The sequence below is a fragment of the Panthera tigris genome, chromosome B3, assembly GCF_018350195.1.
Source record: "Panthera tigris isolate Pti1 chromosome B3, P.tigris_Pti1_mat1.1, whole genome shotgun sequence".
Lineage (NCBI taxonomy): Eukaryota > Metazoa > Chordata > Mammalia > Carnivora > Felidae > Panthera > Panthera tigris.
The window spans coordinates 80,098,858-80,111,227 of NC_056665.1; the positions used below are offsets into that span (position 1 = coordinate 80,098,858).

The following is a 12,370-nucleotide window of genomic DNA, read 5'->3' on the forward strand; positions in this document are numbered from 1 at the left end:
TTCTAAGATCCTGAAATTAGTTGGTATGTATGAAGGAAGACCTGTCATCATTATCTGTATTTTTGTCTAACCCTTTAGGGCCTAAGTGAATAAAGGAGAAAATGGTTAGGGCTTTAAGGTCGTATCTTTTTTTTCACTTTTTTGTTTCCATTGTTGCAAGTGGTAAATCTCAGAAAAGAGTTGTTGAAGGTTCAGGGAATAGAAGGAAAGTATTTTACTTCACAGAGAACCTGCAAAAAAAAGTTTTGAATGAAGGTAATAAATTCTTGTGGAAGAGGAAATAGGTGAGTTTATGGGTCACTTGGAAGAAAGAAAAACTGATTTCATACTGAGAATTGGTCTCTCATTTGTTTCCCCTTTCCTTTACCAACTTCTCACCTCACTCAGTCTGTGCCTTATATTAATAGCACCTTCACTACCTTAGCATGCCAAGGTTGCATCAGTAGACACAATATTTCTTGATAGTATGTAAGTTATATATTGCTTCTTAACAAATTATCCTGAAATTTAGCAGTTTAAACAGTTATTATCTCAAACACTTTTTGAGGGTCAGGAATCTGGTATTGGCTGAGTTTGGTAGTTCTGTCTCAGGGGCTCTAATGAGGTTGCAATTCATATTGCATATAAATTGCAATATGGGTTCAGTCATATAAAGGTGAGAGAGGGCAGAGGATCCATCTCTGATGGCTCACTTTACATGGCTTTTGGCCTTAGTACTTTCTATGTATTGGCAGGAAGCCTCAGTTCCTTACTTCCTGGGTACCTCTGTAGGGTACTCACAGCATGGCATCTGGCTTCTTTTAGAAGAAGTGGTAAAAGAGAGAGAAAGAGAAAAAAATGGAGAGATAGATAGACACCAAGATAGAACCATATGACCTAGTCTTCACTGTCCCATACCACTGTCACTTTTAATTTATTCTCTTTGTTAGAAGTGAGTCATTAAGTTGAGCCCACATTCAAGGCAAAGGGAAATAGGCCCCATCTCTTAAAGGATGAAGTATCAATAAATATGTACATCTATTTTCATACCCACCCCAGCATCCCTGTTAAAACTCTAGATACTTCTTGAGAAACCATTTAACATATTTCTTGGTGATTCTCTAAGACTATAGTGTTGTGTCTCAGGTACCCTATGGATTAAATAGACTTCTGGACTGGCCTAGGAACCTAATTACTTTGTACCAAGATTTAAGGGAATTTGAATTTGGCATTCCAAGTTTATTTGTAAGTTGGAAGTCTTAAATTTTGTATCACCAAAGAAAACCTTTTCATTTTTCTAAGAGTTTATTTTACTTTTTATGCAGAAGAATCAGGGGAGCTATTTTATTAGTAATTGGGTTATGTTTTCATAGCCAATTCTTTTTTTTTTTTTCCTTCAAGTTTATTTTGAGAGAGAGAGAGCACGTGAGTGGGGTAGGGGCAGAGAGAGAGGGAGAGAGAGAATCCCAGGCAAGCTCCATGCTTGCCCAAGCACAGAGCCCAGCGCGGGGCTCAATCTCACAACCATGAGATCATGACCTGAGATGAAACCAAGAGTCCAAAGGTTAACCTACTGAGCCACCCAGGCGCCCCCATAACCAATTCTTAAGTAATGTGTATTTTTTAGGTTTAGGATGTATTATATTGATTAAAATAATCCTCTAATCACAAATTTAAAGTATTTTTAAATTATTAAATATATTTAATTTTATGAAAATGTCCTTTATATTGTTTGTCTTTAATGAGTATGATAATTCAAAACATACCCAAGGCTCAACACGTCAAAGATTCCATTTCATTGTGAACAGGAAAGTACAGTAATGTTATAAATGGTAATGGAATGTTAGAGTTGAAAGAGACTTATAGGGGCGCCTGTGTGGCTCAGTTGGTTGGGCCTCTGACTTCGGCTCAGGTTGTGATCTTGCAGTTCACGGTTTGAGCCCCGCATTGGGCTCTGTGCTGACAGCTCAGAGCCTGGAGCCTGCTTCGGATTCTGTTGTCTCCTTCTCTCTCTCTCTGTTCCTTCCCTGTATGTGTTCTGTCTCTCTCTCTCAAAAATAAATATTTAAAAAATTAAAAAAAAAGAGAGACTTAGAGACAATCTAGTCCAGTGTTTTTATTTTTGTGTGTAAGGTCAGAGATACTAAATTACTTGCCTAGAGTTCCAGAAAGTTCCAGGACACAGAGCCTGGTTTGCAAGCCAGGATTTATTCATAGTCCCATGTGTTTTCTTGATTCATGTTTCCTTAACGTATTTAAACTGAAGTTAAAAGATTTTTAAAAATTCAAACATTTATGTTAACCATGATTCAGTAGGTTTCCCTGTAAATACTCCTTTTATGATTCAGAATCCAGCTAGATTTCAAGTTGGCCTGAAATATCACTGATAAACTGAATTACCTCCATAACATTTACTGATACTACATTTACACCTTAACAGTATTTACCACTATTTTTTCTAAAACAGGTGTTTTCTGCCTTCCTTTCTTTCTCTCTTTTTCTATTATTTTCTGGAATGCTTTTAGAAACCAGTTTGGTTATAAGAACTGTTAATATACAGTGTCTTCCAAATCAAAGAATTTGAGTAGCCTCTTTGACCATGAAAAATAACTGTTATAGATAAGAGGCGCTTGAAGTTGGAGTTATGTCCATTTTTCATTGGAACATTATTGATCTTCTCTATATATACACACATACACATGTTTTATATATACGTATATATATATTTATACATTTTATATACATGTATATATACATATATGTATATGTGTACACACATATATTTCATATATATACACACACACACATACATATATTTCTAAACTAGTTTGTTAGAGTCTGTTTTCTAATTGAGAATATATTTATAGTTGATGTCAAGTGGAATTTGGCAGAGAGGTAAAGAAGAAGAAGGAGTTTACGGTTTTCTAATAGAAGACATCAGGAAAGAAGTGAACAGAGCTTCTAAACTGGTAAGTAAATTGTTTTACTCTTTACACTAAATACTATAAGTATGTCATATTAGGGAGGTTTTTTCCCATCAGTTTCCCAACTGGAAATTTACAAGACTTTGATTTTATGTTCAAATGCTTATTTTTGTCAAATACAGTAAATTTAAAAGAACACTGTATATTTGCAATGAGAGTGAGGTTAACCAACCCTCAATAATACATGTGACAATGCTGGTTTCATATCCTTATTTTATTCCAACCTATCCATCATTTCACCTACTCTTACCATCAGAATTGTGAACATACTTTTACTCTGCTCTTCTTCAAATCTTTAATCCTGAGTCAACCCAGTCATTCACTTTTCATTCCTATACCTCAGTTACTGAGTTGGCATGATGGGTTGAGGTGGAAATTATGCAGCTGGGCAGACCAGTAATTTATGATCTCTATACCTCTTGTGGCCATTCTGTGACATTGTGTACCTTTGTTCACTTCCTTCTCATGTTCTCCAAGATAACTACAGTAAAACCTTGGATTGTAAGTAACTTGTTTTGCGAGTGTTCTCCAAGACGAGCAAACATTTCTAATAAATTTTAATTTGATAAATGAGCGATGTCTTGCTATACAAGTAGTATGTGACACTGAATGTCACATGATCACAACTGAACCAGTGGTTCTTCTCTTGCTCTCACTGTGAGATTGTAGGTGATCATCTCCCATGCTCAGATGCTCTGTCTCAGCTTGTGGTGTTTGGCAGAAATCAGTGATTTTTCAGAACGTTGAAAGGTGCCCACAACTGGCACTCATGGTTTTTTTTTGTCACTTCAGAACACTATTTACAGTCCTTTGCCTTTCCATACGAGAGTTAGGAATGCTTTGTTTCATTCTAGATCAGGGTGCCTGCAGATAACAGACCCTTTCCTCCTCTGCCTTATTGCCAGTTATATTAAATACGGTATATGACAAGTGTTTATTAATACTGTACTATAGTGAACATCTGTGCGAGTGTATACAGTGGCCCCCATGCAGAAAAAGTTTCCATTGAGCCAAGAGCAGTGATTCTGTTAGAGATAGTGGAAGTTGTCCTACACATAAACCTCCTCTCTCTTGTCTCCCTCACTTCAGCCATGAAGGTCTTCAAAGGTTAATTTGTTTATTTTTCTTTATATTTTGTGTTTTCTTTGTTATTTTGTATTATATTACAATCCTGTAATCATTTTTATATGAATTTTTTTGGGTCATGGAATGAATAATCTGAGTTTCCATTATTATGGGGAAATTTGCTTTGATATACAAGTGCTTTGGATTACAAGCATGTTTCTGGAATGAATTATGCTCGCAAATCAAGGTTTTACTGTATTCTAAACTTTAACCCCTTGTTCATCTAATTAGTTTGTGAGTCTTCTGTGTGATATCTACTGTATTAAACACAAGGAAAGAATTATAGGTTTCCATGTGGTGTGAGTAGAAATAAGGAGAATTAGAAAATGAGAAGGTTAAAAAAAATGAGAAAAAAAAAATGAGAAGGTTGGAAGTATAGGGAATTCTGTCCAGAGGAAATGATAACTGGAACTGATGATTTTTATGGAGTAGAGATGAAGAGCATTGACACATCATAGTTGAAGAAGTCGAAGAAAGGTTGTCTCATCAATGTAGGAGTTGTTTACAATGATAGCAAGAATTAGATACAGAGAAAGGCACCAAAGTCTCAAGGTGGGAGAAGTTAGTAGGTAACAGAGGATAGATGTCATTAGGCTCAAAGGACCAGAGTTTTTAAAGTATGAAGGTAGAGTTGTGGACTATAGTCTGTAATAGAGAACTAAAATAATATTTTGATATCCCCCTTGCTTTTTTCCATACCCTCCTCCCAACCCTTGCCAAGTCTGAATGAAAATGAAAGACGATGGGAAAATAAGAAATTTCATCCAAGAAATTCTGAAAGGGAAGCAAGACCTTTATTTTAGTTGAGGCAAAAAGAAAAGGGGGGGGGGGGAAACAGTTATTTTTAAATATGTTGAGGAGGCATGGGACTAGATGGTGGGATATAACTGTAGGGCATAAAAGGAAACCTTGGGCGAAAGGTTAGCAGTGGCATTTATCTAAGGACTATGTGAGAATATTAGTATCAGAATTCCTCAACCTTCTGATGATTAGTGAACTTGTGGTGAAATATGACCTGAAAGGGTCTCCTTGCAGTTTGGAAATACCTGTTTTCTAAAAACATCTTAATCCTCTGTGAACATATTGTGAACCTTTAAAAATATCCTCATCCTTGAGTTGTCTCCATTTGTGACCTGAAGCTAGAGTTCCATATGTCAGTTTATGGGAGGAGCCTCAGGTTGGCAAGGTATTCTCCAGTGACCTAATGGTACTTCAGGGTCAGCAATAAGACTACATACTCCCTTCATCAGTGACCATTTTATAACGGCTGTCTCAAGGGTTCCAAAATGTTTTAGATACTGCTGTGTATTTTAGTAATGATTGAATTATCTAATATTAGTCTTTGTGTTCATATGCCAGTGTTATATTTTAGTTAGTGTCATTGGTATTGTGTTTGTTCCTTAGGGCTACCATAATAAATTACCACAGACTAGGTCGCTTAAAACAGAAATTTGTCCTCATAGTTCTGGAGACCAGAAATTCCTAATGAAACTGTCAGAAGGATTGATTGTTTCTGGGAGCTCTGAGGGAGAATCCCTTCCATGCTTCTCTCCCACCTATTGGTGCCTACTGGCAACCTTTGGCATTCCTTGGTTTGTGGCACCATAACTCCTGTCTCTGCTTCCAGCTTCACATGTTCACATGGCTTTCCCCTCTGTGTGTCTGTCTTAAATGTCCCTCTCCTTTCACTTATAAGAACGCTAGTCATTTGATTTAGGGACCACCCTAAATCTAGGATGGTTTCATTTTAAGATCTTTAACTAACTTACATCTACAAAGACCCTATATCCAAATAAGATCACATTCATAGTACCAGAAATTAGGACTTGAACATACCTTGTTGGGGGGAGGTCACTATGTAACCTATTTTGAGTATCTAACACTTTTTTCATTTAGTTAGGATAGAGTGATTGATCCTAGCAGATTTTTTTTTTTTTTTTTTTTTTTTTTTTTACAGATTGGTTTCTAGTATTGTTCGACTGTTCTCCTTGATGAGTATTTCCTAGTTATGTGTTTTTTATTAGATTTGAGACTTTTTTTTTAATGTTTATATATATTTATTTTGAGAGAGTGGGGGAGGGGCAGAGGTGAGGGCAGAGAGAGAGAATCCCAAGCAGACTCTATGCTGTCAGCACAGAGCCCGACATGGGGCATGACTCCATGTACTGTGAGGTCATGACCTGAGCCAAAACAAGAGTTGGATCCTTAACCAACTAAGCTACCCAGGCGCCCTGAGATTTGAGATTTTAATGTATAGCCGTTATGTTTACAAATCCTTTAGTTGAAAGTATTTTAGCCAGGTAGAAAGGAAAAGAAGCATCTCTGTCTCATCCACATGTTAGATGGGAGATGAATCCTTTATGAAAAATTGTTACAGTAGTGAATCTTTAGTGTCTTTAGATTGTTTCTGGGATGGACAGTTTTTTTCAGGAAATTGCTTTAATATACCATCATCATAGCTGTTGTAAGATGAAAATAATTTCAGACTCCCCACAAAGAATATTCATTTATACCTGGGTCATATTATAGTACTCAGCTTTTGTATGTTATGATCTCTGTTTTCATATTTTCTTCTAGAAATGCTGTATTTGCAAGAAAACTGGTGCTTCAATTGGATGTGTTGCACCCCGATGTAAACGAAGTTATCATTTTCCATGTGGACTTCAGAGAGAATGCATTTTCCAATTTACTGGCAATTTTGCGTAAGTTAATTAACTATTGAATATGAACGATGAATGTTAGGGAAAAGTAGAAAATGGATATGGATATCCCAATGATAATTCCTTTGTAAAATTTCTTTTCAGAGCTACACTGAGTTTACACATATATGTACATTTATGTTTTAAATACTCCCCTCTTTTATGGAGTCATCACTGTCTTCAAAGTCTTGGAAATTGCCAGTGTAGAATGGGCTTAACAATTAATATTCACTTTCAGCTTTCAACTCTAGACTATGATACGGAACCCTTAAATTATTCATATTTAATAAAAATTTCCACCTTTCATAAGTCTAGATTTTTATGTCATGTTTTTAGATTTATGATCCACTTTTCTTCCACAGGGCCAGATATATTTCTCATTGAGTAAATTGAAGGCATTTAAATTTGGTGGAGTCCAAAAATAAATATTATGCCCTGGAGTGCCCCAGACAATGTTTACTTCCTGAATCAAGCTTTAAACATCAAAATTTATGAATTTTTGTATTTGATATTATTAGTGTCCTATTTCTTGTGGTCTTTGTGTTCTTGAACTATTTAATGGATTGTTACCATGTATAAAACTGCAGTTTAGAAAATACAAGAGGAAATAAATTTAGTGACTTAAAATAAGTTTTTACTTACATTTTATGTGTTACTTGATTAAAATATTTTTTAAGTTTAAATTCCTTCTTTTGTGCATTGTTGAGTATAATGGTGTTGCTAACAATATTATTACATAGGATTCTCAACATAATACTAGTTACTGAAATTCTGTGAGTTAAGTCTTAACCAACAAAAGGTACACATTCTGAATGTCCAGCTCTCCTTGCTCATAGATTGTGAAATGGATTTTTTTAAATATCAAATTTATTGTCAAATTGGTTTCCATACAACACCCAGTGCTCATCCCAAAAGGTGCCCTCCTCAATACCCATCATCCACCCTCCCCTCCCTCCCACCCCCCATCTACCCTCACTTTGTTCTCAGTTTTTAAGAGTCTCTTACGCTTTGGCTCTCTCCCTCTCTTACCTCTTTTTTTTTTTTTTCTTCCCCTCCCCCATGGACTTCTGTTAAGTTTCTCAGGATCCACATAAGAGTGAAAACATATGGTATCTGTCTTTTTCTGTATGACTTATTTCACTTAGCATAACACTCTCCAGTTTTTTTTTTAAAGTTAGTAATAGTCAAGCTTTATTAGGTAAAGAGGTAGAGACAGAACAACTTCAAATTCTCATTATCTTACAATAGTATTTCTCAACTTTTTATTCATTATCACTCCTTTAGAGAGAAATATGAAGTTAAATTTAAATGATACCCATTCATATGAATGTCTTACAACCACGAATTTATTTTTCCTTTACTTTTTCTTTTTTTTTTTTAATTTACATCCAAATTAGTTAGCACATAGTGCAACAGTCATTTCAGGAGTAGATTCCTTAGTGCCCCTTACCCATTTAGCCCATCCCCCCTCCCTGTGAGATGGATTTATAGTGCCAAGGTTCCTGTCTTTTGTAGGTTAATTATGATACAAATGAGTTTTCTTTTATTAAATGCAAATTACAATGCTAGCCTGATTGTGCTTTGCAATTAATTAGATGTTATTTTTAAATAATTTATATTTTTAGGTCATTTTGTTGGAACCATCGACCTGTTCAAATAATTACATCTAATAATTATAGAGACTCCTTACCATGTACCATTTGCTTGGAATTTATTGAGCCTATTCCAACTTACAGCATATTACGAAGTCCTTGTTGTAAGAATGCTTGGTTTCATAGAGACTGTTTACAGGTAAGATATCTTGTAAACTTTTTCTGATATAAAATTTGTTGCTTGCTGATTTGAATTTCATTTATTTTATTTTTTTTAAGTTTATGTACTTACTTATTTAAGTAATCTCTACACCCAACATGAGGCTTGAACTCACAACCCTGGGATCAAGAGTCATATGCTCCTCCAACTGAGGATGGCAAGGTGCCCTGATTTGAATTTTAAATTGGAAAGAGTTGACATGTGTATTTTACCTGTACTTGTAACTTTTAAAAACAGCTTAATTAAAGCATATTTACATATGAAATATACTGTACTGAAGAATTACTCTATTGAAATTTACTCTTTTGAAGTGAATATCAAACTAATATTTTAATAAATAGTTTAGAATACTACCTTTTAGTTTTTATTATGCTTGAACATTTTTGTTGTTTTTACCTAAGGCTTTTGTTTGTATTTCACAGTGAATAAAACACAGATTTAATTCCCAAGTTCATTTACATATTTAAGCTTAGAAGACCAAGATATGTGAAATGATAATTTAACTGTAAGCTAAGATACTTAAATGTTAAGAGGCCTTTAAAACAAAAAAACAGAAACAACTGTGGTCAACACTATATGACAGCTTCTTGATAGGGACTGATTACTATTTAATGAATTAAAAGCATTAGTTCTTTTTGAAAGCCACCTTGTATGTTAAACTTGATGACAAGTTATTAAGTAAATACCATACAACACATAACATTAAGTAATTGAACAGTTATTTGATTCAGATGATTCTTGAAGATTTTAAAAAGATCTCACTTATTGATAACATCATATACAATAATGTACATGTGTGAACCGGCCAACTGATAGTTATAGTTAATAGAATGCCAAATAATAAAGGATTTAAGTTTAATGCTTTTATTAAAGTTTGGCTTTTATTATTGTTTAGTAAAATATAATGTTATTGTTGATTATAGGTTATCCATAAAAGTACTTTTTAAAGTTAAAAGATGTTATAAATCCTCATATTTCAAGACAGTCTTAAAAGTATTAATAATAGTAAAGTACTTGAATGAATCAAACAATAGGCAATAACTTCAGTTTCTTCTCAAGTAGTGGTCACTCAGCCCAGTAAAAAATATACTTTCAAAATTACAGTTTCTCGTAATAAACCCTCTGCAGTTTCACCAGGGGTTGTGTCCCCTACCTTTGAACTTACAAATCTTTTAAGCCATCCTGATCATTATGTAGAAATAGAGAATATTCAAATGCACCTATTGGACCCTATTTTGTAGCACATGTGAATAGAATGAGTGAAGCACAGAAGTTGAGTGTGGGATCTGATGATGGTGTCTACACTCAAGCTCTTTTGGTACACCAGAAGGCCAGAATAGAACAACTTAAAAAGAACTCGAAATTCAAAAGAAAAAGCTGGTTAAACTAAAATCTGAGGTCATTGAAATGGAAAATATTCTAACTCAGGGGCACCCGAAAAGATTAAATTCCACATCCCCAAATATCTTCTCTCAAAGAAATGTAGCAGTTTAGAATTGTAGTAGACCATTCCAGATTGACCTTGACATTAACCAAAGAAATTGATCTTTTTTAAACCTGAAGACCACATTTTAATCTCAGCACTATTCATAACTTCTATGACAATATGGGATTTGTAGATCCTGTGCCACCAATACCCAAAGATCAAAGGTCCACTATCAAAACACCAAGGACTCAAGACACAGAAGATGGTGAGGGGTCTCAGTGGAATTGTACTGCCTGTATTTTTTTGAACTATCCAGCCTTAATCTGCTGCAAACAATGTGAGATGCCAAGGCATCTGAGCCAAAAAGCCCTATGTCTCTAAAGTCACATGTGAAGTTCAAGAAACTGGTCTGTCATCCAAGTTTCATTGCTACATAGGATTTTGTCAGAGTGATGGTGTGACAAGATGCTGTTACTCTAATGTTAAATGTCAGCCCACAGAGCTAATAATACCTCAATCTAATGTCATGGGCAGTTGAAATTCATCTTGGTTGCCCACTGTCTAACCATGTACAGTGTTACCAGTAGCCCATTATGGATAATTCTTGTTATATTAATGCCTAGGTGTTCCCAGTTACCTTTTTACCCTCATGTCACTACTGAGTTTTGATGGGAGGAAAGAGTAGAATGATGGCTTCTTTCTTTCTTTCTTTCTTTCTTTCTTTCTTTCTTTCTTTCTTTCTTTCTTTCTTTCTTTCTTTTTTTAAAGCTTTCAGTGAGGGGGTGCCTGGGTGGCTCAGTTGGTTAAGTGTCGGACTCTTAATTTTGGCTCAGGTCATGATCTCCTGGTTTGTGAGACTGAGTCCCACGCTGGGCTCTGTGCTGACACAGAACCTGCTTGGGATTTTCTCTCTTCTCTCTTCTCTCTTTCTCCCTCCCTCCCTCCTTCCCTCCCTCTTCTGATCCTCTTCAACTCACATGTGCTCTCTCTCTCTCAAAATAAAATAAAATAAAATTTAAAAAGTTTTCAGTGAAACACTACAAACATGAAGAAAAAGAACAAGGTTTAATTATTTAAAAACTGTTGCTGCCTCATAGTGCCAGTGGATAGGGGAAGAACTTCATGAATTCGTGGAACTCTTGGCCTTGTCTTTGTTGTCCCGAAAACATCTCCACTAGGTAAAGCCAGCTTCTGGGATCTAAGGATGAAAAGGAAAGCAGCGTGTGTTGTTTGTACAAACATGCAGTGAAATATCCCAAAGCTTTTCCAACTGTACCAATCTTGAGTCTGCTTTAAAGGATTTCTTTATTATTTTCTTTATTTCTATGTGTATAGTGTGGTAATCTTTTGTTAACTGATTTTCTTGTTTCATCTTAGTGATTAAGCATATTGATGTCCCTTTTTAGCTTTACCTGAGAAAAGCAGTGCCTTAAAATTAAAAAGCATTAATAAAATGAAACCGTGCACAACTTTTCTGTACTTTGTCCTCATGAGTGCCAGTGTTCTGTGAAGACATACAGACAGATGCTGGCCAGTGTATTGCAGGAAATACTACAGAACTTATGTCTTTAAGTCACACTGTATACTGAGTTTAGCAGTGGGTGGCACAACACAGCGGTTAGTCTTCCACAGGGAAGCTTAAAACAAAAGGTTTTTAACCCACTGAAAGAACAACAACCTTAAGCAGAACTTTCATAAGAGATTACTGTTGGGAAAGTACAGTTTTCAAAACCTGCAAGAGCAGCAGTACCTACAGCTCTTTTTGGGGAGAAGCTTAAATGCTTTACTGTCGGGACAATCAGTATCAAACCTGACTTGGTAGCAATATCATGTATATTTGTAAAATGAAGCTAGTCATGTTTAGGACAATTAAAAGCTGAGAAAAAGAAAAGCACACGCAAACTTGAACACTGAAGCAACCTCAAACATATCTTTATTTTGATGATATATTTTGATAAAGTAAATCAGATGATCAGGAATGTATATAACTAAATGAAATAAAGAAACAACAGTATGCATTTTAAAAAACAGAATTATGAAATTATATATTCATATTCACTTAACAGTGGGGTAAAGGGATGTGACAAAAATGTAACAAAAGGTAGGAGATAATGTTAACTGTCACCCACTGTAAATGTCTGCAAAAGAGATTTTTTATGTGAGTTAGGATTATTACAGGTAATCTTAGATGAATGTCAAAACCTTGACTTCTAGGTTGTATCTGGGAAGAAATATGACAGTCCTAGTTATACCATAGACCCAAAAGCCCTTAATATGGTACATTATGTTTTAAAATGAGGCCTTGTTTTTTAGCTTCATCTGATAAATCAGTTTTTATTTGTATT

General features: G+C 35.1%; 1 protein-coding gene and 1 long non-coding RNA gene across 13 annotated transcripts in view; one reads left to right on the forward strand and one right to left on the reverse strand.

The window, feature by feature from the left end:
• G2E3 (G2/M-phase specific E3 ubiquitin protein ligase) overlaps nucleotides 1-12,370 on the forward strand; it is a 64,531-nt gene that overhangs the window by 26,113 nt on the left and 26,048 nt on the right. For all 9 annotated transcript variants that reach the window (XM_042989497.1, XM_042989499.1, XM_042989496.1 and 6 more), the window contains 3 exons: nucleotides 2,847-2,948; nucleotides 6,666-6,790; nucleotides 8,413-8,578. In XM_042989497.1, coding sequence (XP_042845431.1) covers nucleotides 2,847-2,948; nucleotides 6,666-6,790; nucleotides 8,413-8,578 — 393 coding nt within the window. The remainder of the gene's footprint in view (nucleotides 1-2,846; nucleotides 2,949-6,665; nucleotides 6,791-8,412; nucleotides 8,579-12,370) is intronic.
• Nucleotides 11,072-12,370, reverse strand: part of LOC122239575 — a 30,106-nt gene continuing 28,807 nt past the window's right edge. For all 4 annotated transcript variants that reach the window (XR_006218784.1, XR_006218782.1, XR_006218781.1 and 1 more), the window contains one exon: nucleotides 11,072-11,223. This is a non-coding gene — a long non-coding RNA (uncharacterized LOC122239575). The remainder of the gene's footprint in view (nucleotides 11,224-12,370) is intronic.